Below are 24,092 nucleotides of genomic sequence, written 5' to 3'. Positions count from 1 at the left end.
TTGGAGGAACCTGCGTCAACCCCCGCCGACGCAGCGCAAGAAGCTGACCCGCCGCCTTGCGGGACGTCTTTGGTAGATCGCTTGACGCTATCACGATCTTTGATGCGCGTGTGACATGACTGAAAAACAAAGGGTTCGTCACGCATTGGGAAAAGGAGTCTGTCGTTTATTTGGTCTTTCTCTTATCATTCATCCATCGGCGTCTCTGCATAGAGCATAGGGAAGCCGATGATTCCTCCTAGAAAGGAGATGATTTCCATTTGGGTCTTTTTGTTTATGGGTAACGGGCACGGCACTTGGAACCTTCTAGTTCTTTCAAGACATACGTCTTGCCTACGGCCTCCCCCCCCCCCCCTTTGGGGCTTCATAGGGCGGATTTTCAACACTTTTTGGCATCGGATCTAGATTTCAGATGCCTTCCGAGGACGGACTCGGTAAGGCCGGAGACATACTGTCTACATGGCTTGATTGCGTTTCAACGAGCCAATGGCAGGGGCATATAGGGCCTAGCTAGAGTACCCCGGGTCAAGGGTATATGAAACCAAATTGAAGAAGATATCTCATCTACGTCTGGAACTGTGACAAATAACTTCGTATTCCTGCATGATGGTATGTATCTTGACGTTCGTGGCCAGATCATAGGAGTCCTCCGGTCTCGCTTCCGTCGCGATGATTTCACACATGCTCTGTCTTATTTCTATGGAGACAAGAGAAGCGCTCTTAGCCGGAGGATTCATTAGCTCAGACTTGATAAATGCCTCTCTTTTGAGAAGACGGTTGAATTTCAAGCCTTGTCTTTGGGGTGAACATATTAGGTACGAAAGATATACACGTAGCACAGTACAACAACCCTTGAGCTGACTTGCTTCTCTTTCCCACGGTTGAACCTCCCGGAACCAGCTCTCAATCCCACGCTGTATTCTTCTTGTCCGGCCAGGGGCACCTGAAGTCCTGATTTATTCACAGCCCAAGTCTTCGAAATATTGCCGCTTCGTCGGGATAGGGTAGCCATGCATGTTGATGAGGTGGCCCTAGTTGTTTCTAGTTGAGAGGTGGAGGAAGGTTGTAAGATTTTGACGCACAAGTCCTTTTTTTTTTAATTTTTAGGACGCTTGCCTCCTGTCTAGGTATCATCACTCCAATCTCAGTTCTTCGTGTGAACAGACGAACCCCTTTCAAATTGACATGTCAGTTTGACGAGACCTCGGGGCTTCTGCAAGTCTGACAAGCGGAAGCCGAATAAGCGCCCACCCTGGTCGTCGACGCGGTTTACAAGGATATATCAAAGCCTACAACGCCAACAGCACCCATTCACTCGGTGATAACGTAGAAATTAGGTGACTCAAAGTTGTCAATGAGCTCGAACACGCGGGTCAAGATCCGTCCTTCTAAGCAGTATCTTGAGTACGATGATTCATCGATATGCGTGTATGACATACGTAGACGCTTTTCTACTGAACAGTCAAAACAAGGAATACACCCAACCCAATCTCCCCGGGCACCCTCATAGGCAGGTAGGTGCCCCTGAGAGCACGATCACGTGTTACGCACCTCGCGTATATTCATCCCATCCACCCTCCCCGAATATACAAGAAGATACCCTCAAACCCTTCATATACCCCTCCAAGTCCGTCCCCGTCACCAGCCAGCAGGCGCCTCCCTTGGGAGGTCAGGTCAAACCTGGCTGGGTGGTGGAGTGGTTGAAGTCCACGAATAGCCTAATCGGTGAAGGCTCAGAGGTCCCGTGTTCGAGTCCCAGCATGTGCACCAGAGATGTAGTCCCCATTCGCCACCGGGGTGATGAACTCTTTTGCTATCATGGACAAGTTTTCTTTTTGGTGTTGGCCTTTTAGTGTTTCCGATGATTAGAGGAGTAAGCTGCGATTTTTGTGATCTGGTAAGACGAGGAAGTAGCGGGTGGTGCCACTCATAACGGGCTTGCTTTGTTTACATTCGCCATTTTTGCTGTCACGACTTTTCCGTATTCGCTGGTAAGGTCCGTTAAGGTACGAAGAGTGGCTAAAGCAAGATCTTTCGTTGAATATGTAATTGGAGGGTCACTCGATCACTATTGCACAACATCCCCCTTTATACGTCTGGCCCACTGTCAAGCTTACCAATTTTATGATATCAAGCTGAGACGGCGATACGTAATTGACCCTAATGCTAGACCTCGAGAGCTTTGTGTTTCACAGTGTTTCTCTGTTGGGGAAGTAGAGGAATTTGCCAGCAAGGCTTCCCGGTGGAGAGCCTTGGGGCGAGGATCTGATAGAGATTCCTCTCTCTTTCTAGTCACTGCTGCCTGACTTGCGCCAGATCACCGAACTTCATACACTTACTCAAGGCTTAACCAAAGATTGATCTGTCATATATACCACTTATCACAGACGACGGACTCAAGTTGCGATCGAAAAATTTAAAAGATACTGAACCCGGATGCCTATCATACCTTCCACAGCTCCCGAGACCTTCTTCTAGCCCGTCATACATAAAATCTACACGAGGGTCCTATTGTAACGCCGTGCCATATGCTGGTTTGGACCAGAAACCACCCATACACCTTCTCTTTTGATGTTTCTTCAACCTGACGTCCGGCGGTTTCCTGGCTTAATGTACAGTTTGTTTCGTTGAAGGGTGATGTTAAGTTGTAGTAATTTATCGCCGTTTTGGATTATTCGGGGAATTCGGGACCGTCTTAGCCCTTGGACTTGGTGTTGAGGATGAGAGCGACAATAAGGCTACGTTGATCAGCATCTATGCACCTGGCATTGTCCATAATGATGTGACATACCCGTAAAGACCCAGGACTTCGCCGAAAATAAGAATCAGGACCATGCCGACGAAGACGCGTGATTGCTCCATGTACGAGCGCACACCCTTGTCGCCAACGATACCAATCGTGTAGCCAGCCGCAAGGCCGGTGAAGCCGACGGAGAGACCGCAGGCAAGATGCATGAAGCCGCTATTCTCGAGTTAGCACACAGAGGTTTTTTGTAGTCGTGTGTCTTGTTGCGACTCACTTGAACAAACTGTAGTTGCTTCCAGCACCGGGAGGGACCAAATCTTGGGCGATGAGGACCGAGATAACCAAAGAGTAAACAGCAATGATACCGGACATGACGACGGGAATCAGACACTACGGCAGTGTTAGCAAGCGCTTGTCGACCGGTGTTCAATATTCGAGTGGCATGCCTTCATAATGAGGTCGGGTCTGAAAGTTCCGACACCAGCGATACCGATTCCTGACTTGGCGGTACCGTATGCGGCGCCGATGCCTGTCGAGGAGAGTCTGTTTAGTACATTGTCCACATTGTCCATATATCGTCGCGTCGGGTAGAAGCATAGCTATGCTCGCAAAGTGAACGTACATCCGAAGATCATGGCAGCCGCAATGCCGGCCTAGATTGAAGACATGTCAGCACAGGCTCGAAGATAAATGTCATAGCTATCCGTAGCTTGCTGGAGGAAGAGCTACTTGAGCAAGCTGGATGTCGGGGGGCGAGAGCTTACCATTCCGATGAACGGCGCGAACTTGGGGGCGAGAACAGAGTCTTCGGCCATGGTGGGCAAAATGGTGGTCGGACTCGATGCGGGGGATGCGTGTTGATGGCCGACGGAGGGGGGAGGGATATGCGTGTCGAGGATCCCGCGATGTTGGCTTCCTGGATCCAGGACCTTGGAGCTTGGTGACGGTGACGAGGCCCAATCAGGACTGCACTGTGGACAGGCTGAGGAACCCGTGACTCGGCGCCATGCCGGCCCGACACTCCAGCCCCAGTTCAACGGTGTTGTGGCTGGTGTAGCATTTGAAAACTGGGAGTGTGGCGGGGCGGGGCTGGCAGGAATGGAGACGGTGCTCGAGTGCGGCGCAGCGGCTGCAGCAGCGTTCTCCAGGTGGTCTGTGTCTGACGGGGGTCTGGATTTCAGCTTTATCGATGCATACCTTACCTTAGCCTTATCGCGGCGCATCATCCGAGCAGCGGGTGGAATCCCTGGGCTTTCTTTGCCAACTTTCACTTCCACCCCCTTCGACTGCAGGTCACAGCTCTATCTCATGTTTTTGGCGCATTTTGCGTTCTTCACTCGCAGCCAAATAGGAGGGGCGGGACGTGCCTTGACGCGATGAATACAATCAACCTTTTGTCGCGTCTCTCTAGCACTTGCGGGGAAGTGACAGTTCCGGTTGGATAAAGAGGGCAGGAGAGCTTCGAGGGACGTTGTTAATTCGAAGCCATCCCGAATGCCGACCGCAAGAAAAGTAAAGCTGACCTCGAAACACGGGCGCATTGCAAACAAGAGACAGGCCGGGGGCCTCGTTGTTGGCGTGCGGTTCTTGCATGAGGGAGCTCCATTTCTTCCGGCAGTCACGCTGCCCACCTCACGCGGCGTTAAGACGGTCTCCAGTCTAGCCCCCCCTGTTTCTAGCAAAGGTTCTTGAATAATGAAGAGTGCGCTATCACAAGTCAGACATTGTTATTCTTAGATCTTGACATCGCCAGACCGCACGTTAGAGGAATGCCCTGGCCAGGCGAATCGACGCCTTTTAATATTGGATGCAGAGAAGCAGGGCGCTGCGTCTAATTCACGGGCGGAAGGGAGACGGTGGATCGGGCCAAGTCTCTCCCAAGTCCTAAGTCCACCTGTGCTGGCGTCTCGGTGGATCGTCCAGATTGCACCTTTTGGCGGTCGGCCGTCTCTTTTGACATTGACTGATTTGACCGATCTACTGTCCTAGCACATTCGCGAGTTGTTGGCGTGCACCAGGCACGCTGCTTGCTCTCTCTGTGTGTATCTATTCCTCCCGGATGTATCTGGGTAGCAGCAGCAGCAGAATCAACAGCAACGAATCGAACGAGATGGGCGCAAGCCGATCGCACAGCAGTTGTTGCCTTTGTAAGCGTGACCTTTTGTGGCACTTTGCTGGGCCAAGCAAAAGAAGGGTACAGAGAGAAACCCGGAGGCAGGATGTATCACTGTCCAACAGGCATACACCGTCAGGTAGCATATTCAAAGGCAGGCAAGCAGGGAGGTAGAGAGTCAGGCCAGTAGAACTTGGAATCATCTATCTTACCTTAGGTAGGTACTCTGTAGATGAAGAAAGTGAAAAGGTACCTTACATGTGCACCTCCCGCACGAGAAAACGGCGCATCCAGAAAAAGTACTCGTCCCGACCCTGACTAAGGCAAGGCGCCCTCCCCTCGACGAATACTTACTGGAGAGAGTAAATGGACACCAACAAGAGGTGGTTGGTCCCCTCCCAGCGGTATCCCGTCCATCTATCCAGACCTTGGGCTGTCTGCCAGTTTTGGTGCCGTCCTATCAATCTATCCCCAGCTTTCGACGCCTGTCCCAACCAACCTGGAAGCACCTCCAGTCTCCAGTCCCCGACCCAGTTCTAGCCCAATGCCGATGACTTAGCACCAACGACGACCAGCGACCCAGCAGCACCCTCTTCCACCACTACCACCACCTCCTCCACCACGAACCACCACGGCCACCACCATCCTTCGACTTTTTGCCCGCAACATTTCCTAGCCGCCAGCAACAAGTTACTCAGCATTGCTATCGCCCGTCCGCACAACTGCGCTGCCTTACCTTACCCGACGCTCCTTTTCGCATCGTCTCGACATAAACAAAAGTTGCCAGATCTGCCGTGGCTCGGTTTCTTTTTCGTCGCCTTCCCTGTTTCCTTTCTTCTTCACCCCCCCTTCGACAATCGCCCGGGTCAGGGCCGTGTGTCAAGTCATAGGCCCATAACGTCACCCGGCCCATCCTGGAAAGGGGACGCAGAACACCTAGAACGAAGGGGAAACGAATAGTAACCACCAAAAAAAATCCTCCCCCACGCCGGCCACCGCCTCTCCGCCAGACCGACGACCGCCGCGTCGACATCTGCCTCTAATCCCGCCAATTGTGCCCTTTGAGCGGTTTGGGCGGTCCTGTGTCTCTTCGCCATAGTCGGCGGCCGTTGAGGCCTCACGTTGTTAGTACCACTACACCTCTCTTTCCAGTCTCTTGTACCACATTTTTCTCCACCTTGGCACACTTGCCATCTCTCCCCTTTAAACCAACCCACGACCAAAAGCTGATAAGGGCCTTGTCGCCGACTTCCAGTTTCCTCCATCGAACCCATTATGTCCGACTACCGCGGCGACCCGAGGGGTCACTCGTCCAATTACCAGCGCGAAGCCGCCTACTCTAACATTTTCGGCGCCAATCCCCCGCCGGGACGTTCGCAGACAATGACCTCTTCTTCGATGCCTCCCCAGATGATGCCACAACAGCAGGGAGGAAGGACGCAGACAATGTCATCTTCCATGTCGTCTATGCAACGACAGCCGCCCCCGAGGGTGCCTCCAGGCCAGTACATGGACCGCGACCCGGGCTCTCCGAGAGGTGCTCCCATGCAGCCGAATGGCTACCCGGCTCAACAACGCTCAGCGTCCGGCGGCTACCAAGTCCCCAACCCGCAAGCACAATACATGCAGCAACAGCAAGCTCGCCGCCCATACGGAGGGCCTGCCGGGCCCATCCCCCAGCGTGATGGAAGGGGGCCGCCGCCGTCCCAAGGGCAGTACGGCCCGCCAAGAACAGCAGCACAGCGATTTTACCAAGGAGCAGGAGGCGCGGCGCCAGCTATGAATAACGATTCATACCGCTCACAGTCTCTTGCTTCAGCTCCGAGACCGAACATGTACCAGTCTCCTTCGAATGGGTACGGCTCACAGCCTAGTCACCAGGCCCCGGCCAATGCTTTCCGCCATGCTCCGTACAATCCGAGCTCGTCTCGCACAACAGCACAAGGAAGGGTTGTTCCAGAACGCCAAGACGATCGAGCCATGTCAATGACTGGTTATCACCCGCAAGACCGCGATGTGCACCAATACCAGAATTCCCACCAGACTATGAGCGGTCGGGTCATTCCGAATAGAAGGGCGCCCGTGGAATTGCCGGCCACCAATGGAAGTTTCGGAGGCGGCTATACACCAGCGCCAGGGTCTCAGACCAGAACGATGAGCATGGCTTCTTCAATAACCGGCGATCCGAATAATCAGAGGACGATGTCGATGGCGTCTACGGTGGCACCAACGATCACGCCTTCGGAGAGCGACGCGACCCTGACGCATAGACCTTCTATGAGCAAGTCTATCGACGGTGAACGACCCCCAACTGGCAAAATTCGACCCCCCTTGGTATATCCCGCACTGCTATCGCGAGTGGCCGACTGCTTCCGGCAGAAGATCATCACAGGCGACCGGACGAAGAACGAGCTCACGTATAAGAACGCCTTCAGTGGTGCCGAAGCTGTGGATGTCTTGTCGTACATTATTAGAACGACAGACAGGAATTTGGCGCTGCTGTTGGGACGAGCTCTAGATGCCCAAAAGTTCTTCCACGACGTCACCTACGAACATCGCTTGCGAGACTCCACGTCAGAAATGTACCAATTCCGAGAAACTCTGATGGAAGAAACGGAAGAGAGACCTGCGGTCGACGGTGTCTTTGTGCTCCTTTCCGAGTGTTACTCGCCGACTTGTACAAGAGATCAGCTCTGCTACTCCATTGCGTGCCCTCGCAGATTGGAGCAGGTATCTCGGCTGAACCTGAAGATCCAGCCTGGTCTGAAGAAGGAGTCTGAGAACGTCTCGAATGAAGACGATGTTGACCAGACCGATGAACAGAAGCTCTGGATCAACTCTGTCCCGAAGGAAGTGGCCGACAGTATTGGTGACAGGGAGAAGAAGAGACAGGAAGTCATTTCAGAAATCTGCTACACAGAGAGAGATTTCGTGAAGGACTTGGAATATCTGCGCGACTTCTGGATCCTGCCTCTGCGCTCCAAGGCTTCTCCGATACCTGCTAACAAGAGGGAAAAGGTTGTCAAGGCAATTTTCAGCAACATTGTCGATCACCCAAGTTTGCATGCTGTGAGCGCAAAATTCGCCAAGATGTTGACGGAGCGGCAACAGAAGAACCCGGTTGTTGGCGCTATTGGCGACATTTTCCTCGAATGTGTGCCTCAGTTCGAGCCATTTATTTGGTATGGTTCCAAGCAATTGGAGGCCAAGTTCGAATTTGAGAATGAACGATCCGCCAATCCCTACTTTGCCAAGTTCGTTGATGAGATTGAACGGCGGAAAGAGTCACGCAAGCTGGAACTCAATGGTTACCTCACCAAGCCGACGACTCGTTTAGCTCGTTACCCACTTTTGCTGGAAAACGTGCTCAAGTACACAGAGGACGGTAGCTCTGACAAGGAAGATATCCCCAAGGTGCTCAAGTTGATTCGCGACCTCTTGACGAGAGTCAACGCCGAGTCAGGAAAGGCCGAGAACAGATTCAACCTGAGGCGACTCCATGAGCAACTGCGCTTCCGGCCGAACGAGAGGGTGGATCTTCGATTGACAGAGGAAGGCAGAGAGTTGGTATTCAAGAGTCAGTTGAAGAAGACACCGCAAGACGCGTCTGAGATCACTGCTTTCTTGTTCGACCACGCGGTTCTTCTGGTGAGAATCAAGCAGGCTGGCAAGGGCGAAGAAATCAAGGCATACAGGCGGCCGATTCCCTTGGAGCTGCTCGCTATCCGCGAAATGGAAGAGGTTATCCCAGGTTCCGGTGCCATGAAGCGATCTTCGTCAAGCCTGCTGCCCGCCCTTCGAGCCAACACAAACGATAACAAGAAGAGTGAAGGCTGGCCGATCACGTTCAGGCATTTGGGCAAAGCCGGGTACGAATTGACGCTCTACGCGTCTAACCAGGCTGCACGTAAGAAGTGGCTCGAGTTCATTGATAGCGCCCAGCAACGTTTGAGAGCCCGCGCCGACTTCTTCAACACAAGCGTCATCTCCACTGGCTTCTTTGTGGGCACGAACCAAGTCAACTGCGTTACGCCGTACGATGGTGGCCGCAAGTTGCTGTATGGCACGGACAATGGCATCTACCTTTCTGATCGCAAGAGCAGAGATGCGATGCCCAAGCGCGTCATTGAGACGACGAGCGTCACCCAGCTCGATGTTCTTGAGGAATATGGCCTCCTTCTGGTGCTATCTAACAAGGCACTGTATTCGTACCCGCTTGGAGCATTGGATCCGAACGAACCTGCTCTATCCAAGCGACCCAAGAAAATCCAGAGTCACTGCAACTTCTTCAAGACAGGTATCTGCCTCGGCAGACATCTTGTGTGCTGCGTTAAGTCCTCAGCTCTCTCGACTACAATAAAGGTGTATGAACCCAACGATGCTATGTCGAAGGGTAAGAAGCAAAAGGGCTTCGGCAAGATGTTTGCTGGACAAGACGAGCTCAAGCCGTTCAAGGAGTTCTATATTCCCACGGAATCATCGTCCGTACACTTCCTCAAGTCGAAGTTGTGTGTGGCATGTGCCCGTGGATTTGAGGTGGTCTCACTTGAGACCCTTGAGACGCAATCATTGCTCGACCAGGCAGACACGAGTCTCGACTTCGTTGCAAGGAAGGAGAATGTCAAGCCGATTCACATCGAGCGTCTCAATGGCGAGTTCCTCCTCAACTACTCTGAATTCTCGTTCTTCGTCAATCGTAATGGATGGCGCGCAAGACCTGAATGGCGGATCGACTGGGAGGGTACACCGGGAAGCTTTGCTCTTAGCTACCCGTGGATTCTGGCGTTCGAGCAGAACTTCATCGAGCTCAGAAACATTGAGAATGGTGCTGTGCATATTGTGCCACACAAGAACATTCGGATGCTGCACAGCAGCACGCATGAGGTAATGCTTTTTGTCTCCTGCTTATCACGCACCTCACTGACAATTTACAGATCATCTTTGCGTATGAAGACGAGAAGGGAGAGGACGTTGTTGAAGCCATCGATTTTTGGAAGAGCAACAGGAGATCCGAAATCCCTTGATTTCACTCCACGAATGAGTTGTTTCTCATCCGTCTTCCAAGGGAAAACATGTTTTAAAGATCGATACCAGAGTGATTTTACTCAAGAAATTCTTTTTCAGCCGCATCCGTGGCTGCCTTTTGGCGATGGAGATGGCTGCTGTCTACCTGACGGGCGCCAATCTCCGGGGCCGACGGTGTCGGGGGTGATGTTTCATGTAGAAGGGGTGACGGCAATCCTGCTTCGCCATCGATACATGGTTCTATTTTGCATTGTTGTTTCTACTTGGATGAGGATTCTTGTTCGACTGGGAAAGCAGCTTGTCCGCATGCAAAGGCTTGGATGTGGGAGGGCTTGCCAAGGGAGTAGGATAGGACTCGGGAGAGAAAGGATTGAGGGCGAGGATCTAAGGAGAGAGGCGAGCGGCTGGCCGGAACAATTCGAAAGAAGTCGTTCCCATGCAAAAAGATGCTTGTGTATCGCGTGAACGTGAGGGACGTGAGGCGACGATGATGAAGGGTAGGAATAGAGGGCATCGCGTGAGGGGGATTTATCTTACGCATTGTCGTTTGAGCTTTGGGTCTGACGTTGCATACTGTGGTGCGTGGGCGGTTGGATTGATGTTCAACTCTGTGTAATTGCATGAGCGTGTTGGAGAATAAGATCCGGATGTTTACTGACATTGTGTTTCTTCCTCTGCTGGCGTGATGAGTGATGATGTGCTCACGTGCTGGATCAAGTTCTAGGAAGGAGAGGTCTATCCCGACTACCTTTTAAAATCTAGCGTCATGCAAGAGGGATGCGCTGTGAAAGTTGCTCGATGGGAGGGTGCGAGAAAGTATGGACACAACTCGACTATTCTGGAGTTTTATCAGAGCCAAGTGACAATATGGCAGGGCCTTCGAAGAGTCGGTGTATTTGGTGAGCTACTCAGCGCTGTAGTCAAGGCTGCTTGGCATGGCATCGCCGCTGGTATAAAGGTCGGTGGGAATCACTTGCTAAAAGCTGGGAAGACGAGCCATCTGAGTTGTGCTATCCATCTTGGGAGGCGGGGGAGCATCCAGGGACCCGGTTCCGCTGCAGAGATCAGTAGGCAGTCGGCAAGCATCTAGTGATGAGATCTAGGCTTCCCTCGACAGATGACTCTCTTTGTCCATTTCTCAGCTCCAATTACTGTCTGTGTATTGGGAGGAGAACAGTCTCGAGATATGCGAGGGCAGCTACCGGAACCACAGCCGGTAAGATAAGAAACTGAAATCCACATCGGAATTGATAGGAGAAACTCTATCACTAAGGATTGGATCCGGTGGTATGGTCCCTGTGGAAGATGACAAAAGTAGCTTCAAGCGGATGGAGGTTCACGGAGGATTGCAAATTGGCCCAGCTGGATGTGAAAGGAATGGGGATCAAGCTTGATGATCCGATCGCGCAAGATGAGAGATTCAAACGTCAAAAATAAAAAAGCATGGGATTCTATAGCAAGTCTTCAGTCTCGCTACCAGAGAAGATATGGACATTATGAGGATGACTATAACACTGCAGAGCCTCCCGTCGACTCCGCAACTTGGTTCGATTTGGCGCCGACACAGAACTCTTCGCAGCTAAACTTCGTCAAGTTCTAGATCTTCACCATCAGGATCTCCGGGAGGACAGTGAACGACGGACAAAACCGGTGCGTATGGAGTATTGCGACGCAAGGGTTGCTGGAGAGCAGCGTAAACTCGTAGAGCTTCAGATAGGTGACGAAGATGCAATAAGTCTATAAAGACACCCCTCTTGCATGGCATCTACTTTTCTGCAGATCAAATAGAAAAGTCCCTGCAAGAACCCAAAGATCCTGTTGAGGACTGGCGTTGTCAAACCGCAACGCCAGGCCGTTTAGTCCATGAGATCATGTAAGTCAACGAACTGCACTGCTTGCGATTGACCTGGCCTGATCGCGTTTATATGGTGTCAAACAAGTTTCTTTGGCTCTTCTTCTTAATAAAAACAGCTGCAGGTTAAAATAAATCATCAATAGAGTACCCGTCTACAACGTCTTGTCAGACGGGAAGGACCTAGCCTCCATTCTCCCACGTCCCTTCTCTGCACACTTCAAGCATCGCACTTGCCTTCTCATCAGGAGCCCGAACTAATTCAGCCCTGCGGGCTTCTATTTCCTTCTTCGTTTGGAAAATGTCTATTTCCTTCCATTCCCACTTCTCATTTTTCTCCTGCGGCAAAACGCTCCCACAACCCAACCTCATTCTTCCCCCACTATCTCACACCCACTTGCCACAGACCATTCACTTTACCCCGCCAACCCAGCCATAAAGGCCTGCATGATGGCCAAAGAGGATCACAGATGGATGATCGAAACCGGCAAGTTGTCGGATTTCAAACCCATCTGTCGGGGCAAGGAGATTCATGTTCACAAGATAATGCTCGCCAGCCACTCCAAGTATTTTGAAACTCTTCTCAACAGCAGCTTCAAGGTCGTAGTTTCCAAAATGATCTGCATTATACAACGAGAACTGACACATCGGATAGGAGAACATTTACGGCGTGGTCTATTTCGAAGACGTTGAACCGGAGGTTATGCGTCACCTCCTCGACTACTTCTACAAAGGCACCACTGACTGGAATGCCCCCAAGGCCGATTTGGTGCTACATGTCCGGCTCTGGGACCTCGCCAATCGGTTATAGGCTTTCACGATCATGCTCACCATTGATAAGCGACTGATGACTGCGCTGTGGTCTTACAAGAGCAAGCCCTTGGCCATTAATCTCATTGATATGGTCTTCGCGCACCCGACTTGTGCAAAATCTGCTCTGGGATACATCATTGGCGAGGCCGCTTGGATCTTGTATATTGATACGCGGCGCCCTGACGCTGCTGCTTGGGTGACAAATGCATTGTCCAGGTATCACAACCTGTCGAACATGATGGTCTGGTGGTCTGCTCGATACGCCAAATCCAGTAGCAAGCATGGACTACCCGTTCTATCGATCAACACCGTGGATGTGAGAAACAAGCTGATCGAAGGATCTTTCACGAAGATAGCCGGAGATCCGGCCAAGACCTGGCTCCAGCCAGAGGCCAAACCTTGAGCCTCGCCTCCCGTCGACTCTTCGACTCGACTCAGATCGCAAGGCTACTTCGTTTGCATACTTACGTTCACCCTGTAACACCTTCAGAACTGTAGCATTGTTTGGTGGACTTGAAGCGACTTTTCTTGTCAGTCACTGACGGTGGGAGGGTATGAAGAGAAGAGGACAGGACGGAGGTGGATGAACAGCTTGAGATTCGTGTCACTCCTGCGAGGGTCATTTTTTACCAATCCACCTCTTCAATCACATTGTTGGAACTCAAAAGATAGAGGCAGGAGGGCTACAGGAGCATTAATAAGAAGACTCCGATCGACTTTTATCGGCCAGAGAAACTTGTATCTTTCAGAATGTTTTCCGCGAGAACAAAATCATCTGTCCCTTGGATTGCGGAATATTGCTTGTGATTTGAATGTTATTAGATTCTAACGTGGTATCGAGCTAAAGTAAATACAAGCGCCGTCATGCAAACCGTGAAATCATCACCCCCTGTCCCCATTACAAAAAGAGAAGACACCGATTTCTCCTCTATTTCTTGGTACCAGCCAGGTGCCACTCAAACACCTTTCTGAATCTCTCCTTTCCATCGCCCTGGATGGTGTCTCCGTGGCAGGGAATGAGCGTATCAAAGTCCCACGCATCGATCCTCTGGATGCTCTCGTTGAAGCTCGGCCTGTCCTTGCTGCTCATCACGTACCACTGGAAGCGCTTCACCCACTTGACGTCGCCCTCGGTAGTCTGCAGGCCGCCAAACAGCTTGTTGCCGAAGCCGGAGGAGGTGTCGCGCTCGCCCTCGGGCGCCTTGGAGTACTGCTCCCGCGGGGGCAGGTTGAAGAGCAAATCCGCCTGGATAAGGACACGCTCGGGCTTGAAGTAGAAGACGAGCTCCTTGTTGGCGTGGGCGTCGACGTACTCGTACTCGAAATCGGCGTCAAACTCGGGGGTGATGGTGGTGCTCCGCTTCTCGGCGCCGTCCTTGAAGACGACGAAGAATTCGTCCGACGTGTTGATCTTGGGGTCGCCCGTCTGCTTGGCGCGCTTCTGCGGCAGGCCGTCGGGGCCGATGATCTTGGCCTGCGGGTAGGCGGCCTTGTACTCGGAGATGAAGATGTGGTGCTCCATGTCGGGGGCGATGATGTAGGCGAGGTTGCCGCCCTTTTCGGCGATTTTGGCCTTCACCGCGTCGGTGAGGGCGACGGGACTGAAGACGGCGAGGGAGCCGGAGGTGAGGCGGACTAAGGTTGCGCGGCCGCCGATTTTGAGGGTGCCGAAGCGGGAGAAGGGGACGGAGAAGGTTGTGATGTTGGGGGTAAGGTCGCGGATGACCATGACGTCTGCCGGGTTTTGGGGGATGAGTTTTGAAGACATTGCGAGGTTGTGGATTTGATATTTGGCGGATTGGAGAGGGTTGGTGGTGTTGTTGTTATCCTTGAGTTGTTGCTCTGGCGAGTCGAGGGTGTGTTGGCCCTGGGTTGGCGACTGCGAGTTGGTATTGGTGTTATTGTTGGTGTGAGATGAGTTTCCTGCTGCTGCTGATGATTGTTGCGATTGGGACTGAGCTTGCGGGTTATGAGTTGCCGTGAATGCTCTGCGATGGATGCGCGAGGGGTTGAGGTGGCGGGCGTGGGCTGTTATAGCCGGGTATCTTGATAGTCTCTATATAGAGGAATGTGATTAGAAATTCAAAAGTGCGTGACAATGTGCGAATAGGCAGATCTTGAAGCTCTTTATGAGTTGTGAGCTTAGTGTGAGGAGGACGGGCGACTACCTATATATGAGGTAATGGCGGGCGGCGGGCTGCTGGGATGAGGCAAGTTCACGAGCTAAAAAAAAAGCACGTACCATTTCAAATTCAACGTATGTACCTTGCGGTAAGGGTCCAAGTCCGAGGGAGACGACGTTCTAGAATTGGAGAGGTGGGAGGGCGCGGGAGTGGGGGATGCCGCCGTCAGCAAATGGGCTGGCCAATTTTTGTTTTCCTCAAGAGGTGACTTGGGAACGGTTTGATAGGTGATTGGGATGAGTTCCGCGCAGGAGAGAGATCGTCCGGGTGTGGTCGGGAAATGGTGCTGAGTCGGGGGAGAAGACGTTTCATGGAATCCGATGGGGTGACCGGCGCATGGGAAATGAGATTTGAATGCCTTGTTCGGGTCGGCCGAGCTTTTTCTTCTCAGCTGTCCTATGAACTTCTTGGTAGGACCAGACCAAACCGGAACTCTTCTCTATTCTTGTTGCGGCGAGCTTTGCCCTTTGTCTGCTGAAGCTTTTTTCCGCTTTCTGGTAATGTCTTACTATATCCGTAGACTCTCAATGTATTACGATTGATGTTGAACTGGCGATCGACCTCAGGTTGTCGCAAAGAGTCTCTGTACAATAACTTGAATTGATAAGCGAGTGCGAATATGTCAAATTGGTGTTCGATGGGTGGTCAGTTGGGTGTCCGGACCAGCCGCGGCGGGTGCTCCTGCAGGTTGCTGTCAGTCAGAACGTTGTTTCCCACCACAGCCCACTGACAGGCGCTGGGCGTGGCACCCCCAAGTCATGACATCACTGGCCGGGTGGTGTGAGGTGGAACCGCATCAGAGTGACATCTTCCATTGCGCCCTACGCTACTCACACTGCCGCGCTGTTAGTAAGCCAGGCGCCAGCAGCCATCTGTAATAGCATAGTAGTGCCTTTTTGCTAACCCCAAGCTCCATTTCCAAAAAAGAGCGCCGTCTTACTCTGCTTGGTATCTCGCGGCCGAGGTAGAATCGGGGACGGCGGATCGTAGACGCCGTTCAAGGCCCCGAACGAATGGATTTCGATGTGCTGGTCCGCTGGTGCACCAAGTGCCGGGCCGGGTGACGGGATCCTCCTTCCTAGTTCCCTTCATTCAACTTGCTTGTCTTGGTAATCCAAAACGTCTCCAGCTGCCAGCAAGCAGGCGCGCTTGCGGTTCCGCGAAACATTTCCTCCGATTCCCTTCACTTTTTATGGGAACCGGGGAGACGAATCGTCCCGTTGCAGAGCAGAGGTGCAAAACAGAAAAGGTACGGGGCCGAGGCACAGACGCCGGACTAGACCGAAAGTGGGAATCTTCTAGATAGTGGGGCGCCCGGGGCGCTAGGCCCTTTTCCGCCCCGTAAAGTGCGGCTTCTTTCCATCCTTTCTTCTCTCTTTTTCTTATGGCCCAGGGTCCCGGGACGGAACTGGCAACTGGATCATGAATGACACGACATGGGCCTGGTTCCCCGAATTCCAAATCATGCGTCGGAGAGCTGAGCGGAGGTTGTCGTCAGTTTGTCACTGGTTCGCTGGTTCACTGGTCACTTGTTGGTCAGTCAGTCAGTCAGTCAGTCACACAAGTCTTTCTCTTTCGTTCTCGTTTCCTGTCAAGACCATGTCAAGAGCGGACACACGGATCGTCAACTGGTAAATGATGCCATGTTTCTCAAAATCTCTTTACATGCTCTTTCCCAAAACAGCATTCATCCGTACAACCAGTGAACCAATATGCTCTCAGTCATTAGGTAAGCAAAATACAACAAGTTACAGACGATACTCCGTGGAACCATAAACCGACGATCCGTACAATTGCTCCCTGTAGACTTCCCGGACATGCATACGCAACACCGTTTATCGTTTGTCCATCATCAGACGAAAAGCTTCTACCACACATACCTTTGCCCACCGCCAAAATCTCCGTCTACTAACAGATCCCCCGCCAAGACGCGCGCGCGGGATACTCTCCCCGTCTCCCATCTTCCGCCTCCCGCGCCTTCCACGGGCACGAACTTTCACACATTCCTTTTACCCTCCAAACATCAAAGTCCCCTCCTGATGCCCGCCGCCCCATCGTCAGTAGTAATAGGAACAGGAGGCTCCGCCGTAGAGAACCCAGAAAGCCTCATATCGATCCCGTCGAGACCCCACCACCTGGACCGTTCCGGATGCAGAGCTCTCTCGATGTAGTACGCCCTCGTGTACCCGTTGGCCATATCGTAGACCCTCTGCACGGCCCACGTCGCCATGAGCGCCTGGTACAGGTAGTAGAACCAGTACAATATGATCGCGTCCTTGATCGCCAGCGCCACGAGTTTGGGCGACGGAGTCGTTGGTGGACCCGGTCTCCAGCGCCTGCCGGGCAGGTAGTAGACGGCCGAGTAAAGGTTCCCGACGACCAGCCAGTAAAGCACCTGCTTCCACGCGACGCCGTGGATGCTTATGCAACTCCAGAAGGCGAGGAGGAGGCGCACGAGGTAGCTTAGGCGGGGATTCTCGATTCTTGCTCTCGTGTCGCTGTCCATGTGCAGGAGGCCGGCCAGTCGTACCAGGAGAAGGCCGTCGTCTTCGGGGACCACCGCCGCTTCCGTTCCGGAGGCGGATTCGGCGGTCGCTTGGCTTGTGACGCTTTTGGTGTTGCGTTCATGACCACAGCAACGTTTGTATTTGGCGATCATCCTGATGAGGTCGTCGATGACATTTTGTCTAGAAGGCACCGGCATGCCTGCTAAATCGCAGGCACCAAGGCAGGGACAGCCACACGTCCTGCCGCTTCCTGTCTGCTTCTTACCGGGTCCTCGAGGACCGCCGCCCGGTTTGGCGCCAGGTCCGCCGCTGGAACCTTCACCATGGTTGTCATCATCATCATCATCATCGTCGTCGGGATCACCACCAGGACCACCGGGTGCGCCTGCGTGCTGCTTCCCATTCTCCTTCTTATCCTGCACAGGCTTCTCTCCAGATGTCCCCTCTTCAGCAGCCTTCAAGTTCTGCTCATCCTGATCAATCATCAAATCTACATTAGTTTGAGCTTGCTCCTGCAGCTGCTTCTCCATCAGTGTCATCCTCTTTCTGGCATGTTGGAGCTGTATCCTCTCGGCCTCCAACTCCATCTCGCACAACCCGAGTCGCCGCCTCTGCGAAGCCATGATCTCCCTCAACTTGGACTGCTGAAGCCTCATAGAAGCGTCTCGTTTAGCCAGTCGGTCGTCAAAGTCTCGCTTTTGCTGGCGGATTTGCCGGTCGTTGAGATCTCGCAGATTCTTCGACTGCCTCTCGTACTCCTTCATTGCGTCAACGAACTCCTGCTCTCGCTCCGACTCCGCCTCAATCGGGAAATCTTCGACCTCTTCTTGGTAGTCGGGGACGTCCAGGTGTAGAGCGTTGGTGATGCGCTGCCGCATCCGGGCCAACTTTTGTGCGTCAGTTCCCGATGTACCCGCCGTGGCGTCCAGAGCCCGTTCCATGTCGGTCGCCAACGTCCTGCCTCTGTCTACCAACTTTTCGTTGGCCCTCCGCAGCTGGCGAATTTCTTCTTGCAGGTCCTTGACGGCACCGACGGTCTCGTCGAATACGGCGCTCTTCGTCGACCGCTCCTCGGCAAGCTTCTTCTCCAGATTCGCGATCTCGCGCTCCATCTTTTCAATTTCCTTCTTTTGCTCTTCGTAGTAGTATATTGTCTCGCGGATCTCCTTGTCCACGCCGTCGTCGACAGCTTGCCTCTTGTCGCTTTCCAACTTGCTGATAGTCTCTTTCAGCTTTTCGTTCATCTTCTCCGAAGTCGATGCGCGAGCATCTGCAGCGAAGCGTACGAGCCTCTCCTCGTTTCGTAGCTTCGCGGCTATCTGCTTGAAGTCTTCAAGCTTCTGTTCCCACGCCTTGTTCTCTTTCTTGAGCCGCTGAGCCTCTTCCACGAGCTCGTTGTCAGACCGGCCCACGAACTCGTTGACCTCCCTTGCCTTGAGGGAGGCGATTGTCGCATTGGCCTTTTCGAGCATGATCTTGAACTGTCGAGCCCTGCTGCGCAGGAATTCGTAGTTTTGGGAGTTGATGCCGTCGTGAATGAGGCCCTCGATTACATAGTTGAGACGTTCAAGATTGCTTTGCACATTCTCACAACACATAGACCAGTCATTCAGCGGGTCCCAGATGCTTCTTGGGAGGTAGGACGGTAGAATTCGGTCCGTGGTGGGGAAATTGAAGAAGTCGCTTGATGCCTGCGAGGAGATTTCGGTTGCGAGGTCGTCAAATGCGTTGTGGCTCTGGAATGCCCTCCGGGACTCGTCGTTTTGGCTGTCCGGGGTGGCTGGCTGCGCGGCAGCAGACGACGGTCCCGCGTGAGAAGATCCCGGGTCTCCTGGATTTGTAGGTGCGCTGGGAAGCGGATGTGCAGGAACGCCGGAGGGTGCCGGTCCTGGCTGTTGACGGACGGGGTCATCAGCGACTTGCAGATTTCGCGCGGCCTCCATGATGGCATTTCGAGCGTAAATGCAAGCCCGTTGTTCCCGATATGTTTGCGTCAGAATCTCCCGGATGGTATGTACGCGTGCCTCCCAAGCAGTTCGCTTGGGCGACACGTACTGATCGTCGTCCCCATCGACGGTGCCATCGCCCGAACTTCCTGGATCGCCGTCGTCGGGGAATCTGTAAGCCTTCTTCTTGCCTCTCCACTTGTCTAGGTCCTCTGACGGACGGTTGAGTGAAGGGTCTGGGGGCAGCGGGGGGTCGGCGATGTTCGGCTGGGTGCCGGCGGCTGAGCTTGGCCCGGCGACGGTGGCCTCCGAGCCAGCCAAGTCTCTAACGGCCTGTCCCACGGCCCTCTGTTCTCGTCGGATCTGCCGGGCTGGCTCGCGCGGATTGCCCAGATCTTGGTATAGCCGGTTGAAGATCCCTCCGTAATGAGCAATGTTTCTGCGCAATATCCGCCCCTCTTGCTCTAGGGTCGCATAGGCCTCGTCCCTCATCCTCTCCAATGCGACGATGGCTTTGCGAAGTTTCTTTGGATCGTCACCAGGGTCCGGTCCGTCTATATCAAAATCATCATCATCGTCGCCAGAAGGAGTTTCGCTACTGCTGGCAGTCACCCAGTCGCTGCCTTCGGACTGACGAGGTTGATTCTCACCATCGCTCCCGGCGACATTGTTTCCGCCGCTATCTTCGTTGGCTGCCCTGTTCGCCGCCGTATTCGCCGCCGTGTTGGCGGCCCTGACCTCGATCCACTCGAGCCGTTCTTTGTACATGTGAATCTTCTGCGCGAATTCGTACAGCTCGTCCGGGTAGTTCTCAATGTTGGTCTCAAAAAAGTGCCTCTTCTGCATGCCCAGTTCGTACATCTTAGTGCGAGCTTCCTGGAAGGCGTCACGAAGTTCTACCAGGCGGTCAACCTCGTACTCGTCAGGATCTTCTGGTAGCTCCATCCTCCCAAGTGTGTCGCACAACCTCTTGAAGAAGGAATCAAGCTTGTCAGCGGTGGCCGACTGCTTTCGTATCAGACCTTTGAAAGTGTCTTGGAACTGCTGGTGCATGGCTCTGAATTCAGGAGGTGTGCCTTGGTTGCCTGATGTCGCCTTCACAGTCACCTCGCTAGGCGGTTGGTGATCGGGGTTCCGCGTCGAGCTCTCGACCGGCGGCGCGTAGTGAGTCTGCGTGCCCTGATGAGAGATCATGATCCCGCTCGGCACGGTCGTGCCCGACAAGACCCGCGTCAGTCCCTCGTTCTCGCTCGTCAGAGACAAGACTTGTCTTTCGAGTCCTGCCGACTCCCTCCGGTGATCCTCCTCCAGATTCTGGATCTTGAGCTCGAGGGCATCCACCGTCTTCTGATGTTCATCTTTGATCTTGGCTAGACCAGCATCCTCGTCGGGGGCTTGGTTCCGACTCTCCAGCTGTTGAACCCTAAGCTTGAGCTCCTCCATTTGTTTCTGTTGAGCTTCGATCTCCGTCGGATCTGCAACCTCGCCAGCAGCTGACTTGAGGCTCTGCAGGTCGTGAATCTTGGATTCGAGGCCATCCACTACTTCCTGGTGCGTAGCTTTGGTCCTCTCCAGCTCAGTCTTGCCCACCCCAGCTCTTCTCTCCAAGGCCTGAATGTCGTTCTCCAACTTGTCGACGGTTTTGTTGTGCTCCGCCATCCACTCTTCTCGCAATTCCTTGTCTTTCTCAATCAGCTTGCCTTTGATCATAGTTTCGAGGTGATCGACACCCTCTTGCTCCACTATGAGGCGCCTCTTCAGCTCACTGTCGTATCTTTCTTTTGCAGAGCTCCATTTGTTCCGGAATTCGACCACCTTCTCTTCAAGTGTGCGTACTTCCGCATTGAGGCGCTCGCCATGTTCGTGGCAGTAGTCGAGTGCCTTTTGCTTCGCCTTCAACTCCTCCATCTTTTCCCTGAGTAAGAGGTCCTTTTCTCTTATTTCCCTATCCTTTTGTTGGATTTCTTTGTCCTTGCGTATGATCTCTTCAATCTTCTTCCTCATTTCCTGCTCAGTTTCTTGTAGTCGCTCCAGAAGTATGACGTATTTCTCTGCGACTTCGTCCGCGGATTCCATGTACGTCTTGAGATCCTCCTTCGACGTGTCTCTCTGTTGGACCAATTCCACCTTTTCTTCCTGGAGCTGGCCCCTCTCGAGAGCCAGGCTGTTTCTTTCCTCCCGAAGTAGTTTGGCATCCTCATCGAGGCCTGCCATCATCTGTTGAACCTCTTGCAGATCTTTCCGGGTCGTCGCCTGGTCGCTTTCCGCTTTGTCCACGCGGTCGATCAAGTCGGCCACAAGCTGAAGATGCTCTCCTGGGTCGTCCAGCGAGCTCAAGCCCGTGCTCGATCCATCCGCTGTGGCAGCCTCTTGAGCCAACTTTTCCTGTGCCAACTTTTCTCGCGCGCAGGCGTACGTAGCCTTGGCCTCGGCTTTGCCTAGTCTGTCGTGGACAGCGCTTAACTGCCTCTTGAGCTGTTCAGAGACCTGCGACATGAACTCGTCCCTTTTCTGGAATCTCTTGAGCTCTTTCGTCCGTTGCTGGAGCGTGACTTCCAGGTTCTTGATCTTCTCGTTGGCTTCATTGCGCTTGGTCTCGGAGTCTTGTTTGTCGCGCGTCTGGACGGCAGATAGTCTGCTGGCTTCTTCCCTCATTCGGTCGGCATTGGATTCGTGCTCCTTGATTCTCTGCTCCAGCACCTGAGCGCTTGCTTTCAGCTCCGCAACTTCGTGAACATGCTTCTTGGCATCGTCTTTGAGATCTTTGATCTCGTTGTCGGCTTCCTTGCGATGATGTTGACATTCGTTCAATGCGTTTTGGGTATTGCGAAGCTCAAGAGACATGTCTCCTTGGTTAACCTTGCTTCCCTGAGACCCCTGAATACTGGTTAGTATCACCTCAAGAATGGAGAGGCTCAAACTCACTGCCGAAGACACTCTATCGAGTCTGTCGAGTTCGTCCTCGAGTGTCTGTTGCGTTCGATTGGGGCTGCCCTGTATCTCTTCCGGTTCCTATGAATCCAATTATTATTTTTATTCAATCTTGCGAGGTTCAATTCAGCTTACCGCGGAGGACTGGCTGTTGAATTCTCCAAGCTCCTTCGCGAGATTAAGCCTCACTTCAGGCTCGCTCTCGGTCTGCGATTCTTCAGATTTCGAAGCCACCGCCCCAGAAGCCCGCTTGGGAGGCGAGAATAGATCATCAGACAGTGACTGCGAAGGCTTTTCGTCGGAAAGCACGACAGCATGAGGGTATCTGCGGAAGCCGTCGTTGCCGTCGCACACCAAGTCCGCTAGTCTAGCTTCCTCTTCTCGCCAGTTGCTGTATAGGTTGCTCGCGGCATCATCCATGGCGAGGCCGTAGAAGCCGACAACCTCTCCAATGATGTCTCGCATATCATCCATGGGAACGTCTTGCTTCAGTGCCTCGTCGCGTTCCGTCTCTGCCTGGGCTAGTCGCAACTCCAAGTCCGAAACTTCGCCCCTCGCATTGTCGACGAGCTTGCGATATTCGGCAAGGGGAACGTTCTCGTGGTCGACGGTGAAAGTCATGTTTTCCACCTCGATTTGGGCTTGGGAGACTTTCCTGGTCTGCTCCACCAATTGTTTCCGAAGACTCTCGACTATGGCTTGCGCTTCCTTGACTTGCTTTTGGTGGTCCACCAACTGCTTTTCCATATAAGATATGTCATCTTCATGCCGTTTCTCCTTCGCCTGCCACCCGCCCCTCTCGTCTTCGAGTTTGCGCTCCGCTAATGCCCTGGCTGACATTTCGGCATTTAGCTGATCACGGAGTTTAGATATGGTGTTTTTAAGCTCTTCCTCGTTCACTGGAGGAGCCATTTGTTGGATGCGCAATTGAACTTCATTGAGCTCTGCTGTGCGGTGCTGCAGGCTAATCTCTTTCTCGTTGCACTCATTCGCAGCCGTCTTGAGCTGGTTCTGTGTTGCTTCCAGGTCCGACTTGAAGTTTTCTCGCTCGTTGTTACACTTCGTGAGCTGGATTTCGAGGTCTCGTACCCGTTGCTCAAGCGAGCCAAGGTCGCCAAGTTTGTCGGTTTGCGTTGCCACGATCTGTTGCAGTGCAGTCTTTTCCCCCTCAAGCTGCGCGTGTGATTGCGTCGAGGCCTCGAGTTTTGAAATCTCTACCTGAAGCTTCTCGTGCCTTGTACTGCATTCTTCGGAGACCTTTAAGGCAAAATTCTTGAAGAGCTCCTCGCATGTTGCGGGCGTCGGCTCCTTGTTGACTAGATAAAGAATGCCGTGTGATTCCGCGAGGCCTCTCAAATAATTTCTCACACCCTCGAGCCTCTTCGACTCAGTCGACTCAATAGGCTCCGTGGTTGATGCTGGATTGCTCGGTTGAGTCTCCTCGCCTTCTTGTTGGCTTAGCGGAGTCGACTCAGAGGTGGCTGGGGCCGGACTCTTCGGTCTGCTCGTCTGTCTTGCTTGCTGGACGAGCACAGTGCCCCTGGAAACGTCGGGGTTGCGACGTCTGCCCCTGGATACCGAACCATCGCGCCGGGAGACGCTTGAGCTCCTGGAGGCTGAATCTGATGGCACTGCTTGGTCACGACCTCGACTGACCGGAAGCCCTGCTTCACCAGCAGGACGACCAGAAGATATGTCCTGTATGGCTAATACGGGCGTAGCTGGTGTTGGGAAACCATCTCGTGAAGGGCTTGCCACGCTCCGCATATCCAACTTCGCTCCAGTGGCACCCTTCCCAGCCATTGCGGCCCAGGAGAATCTGGAAGAATTTGTTGTGGTTGGCGAGTCAACGTGAGGCGCTAATGAGACGGACGCTCCCCTTCCACTTCGCTGTTGCTCTTCATTTGCTGGAGGTTGTTCGGAGCCCTGATCCGACGAGGTCCGCACATCTAGCTCATCTTTCTCAGATGCTGTTG

The 24,092-nt window shown here is 53.2% G+C and overlaps 4 protein-coding genes across 4 annotated transcripts; 1 reads left to right on the top strand and 3 right to left on the bottom strand.

Annotated features, from left to right (window-relative positions):
- Positions 1-2,695: 2,695 nt before the first annotated feature.
- On the bottom strand, positions 2,696-3,561 carry VMA11 (v-type proton ATPase 16 kDa proteolipid subunit 2; the record flags this gene model as incomplete). The annotated part of the gene is made up of 6 exons (XM_053194751.2): positions 2,696-2,738; positions 2,792-2,962; positions 3,021-3,136; positions 3,193-3,275; positions 3,369-3,399; positions 3,511-3,561. The coding sequence occupies 6 exons, from the start codon at positions 3,559-3,561 to the stop codon at positions 2,696-2,698; spliced, it is 495 nt and encodes a 164-aa protein (XP_053047920.2).
- A 2,573-nt stretch (positions 3,562-6,134) lies between these two features.
- On the top strand, positions 6,135-9,883 carry ROM2 (RHO1 GDP-GTP exchange protein 2; the record flags this gene model as incomplete). The annotated part of the gene is made up of 2 exons (XM_053194749.2): positions 6,135-9,743; positions 9,794-9,883. The coding sequence occupies 2 exons, from the start codon at positions 6,135-6,137 to the stop codon at positions 9,881-9,883; spliced, it is 3,699 nt and encodes a 1,232-aa protein (XP_053047918.2).
- Positions 9,884-13,477: 3,594 nt separating this feature from the next.
- Positions 13,478-14,794, bottom strand: N0V96_010396 (uncharacterized protein; the record flags this gene model as incomplete). The annotated part of the gene is made up of 2 exons (XM_065758929.1): positions 13,478-14,577; positions 14,788-14,794. The coding sequence occupies 2 exons, from the start codon at positions 14,792-14,794 to the stop codon at positions 13,478-13,480; spliced, it is 1,107 nt and encodes a 368-aa protein (XP_065612452.1).
- Positions 14,795-16,755: 1,961 nt separating this feature from the next.
- On the bottom strand, positions 16,756-24,020 carry N0V96_010395 (uncharacterized protein; the record flags this gene model as incomplete). The annotated part of the gene is made up of 4 exons (XM_053194747.2): positions 16,756-22,062; positions 22,111-22,197; positions 22,252-23,935; positions 23,986-24,020. 4 exons carry the CDS (start codon positions 24,018-24,020, stop codon positions 16,756-16,758), a joined length of 7,113 nt encoding a protein of 2,370 aa, XP_053047916.2.
- Positions 24,021-24,092: the final 72 nt, after the last annotated feature.

Source organism: Colletotrichum fioriniae, assembly GCF_027942845.1.
Source record: "Colletotrichum fioriniae strain IMI 355084 chromosome Unknown scaffold_14, whole genome shotgun sequence".
NCBI classification, from domain to species: Eukaryota; Fungi; Ascomycota; class Sordariomycetes; order Glomerellales; family Glomerellaceae; genus Colletotrichum; species Colletotrichum fioriniae.
The sequence above is the reverse complement of the archived record's forward strand: the minus strand, read 5'-3'. Positions and strand labels throughout refer to the sequence as shown.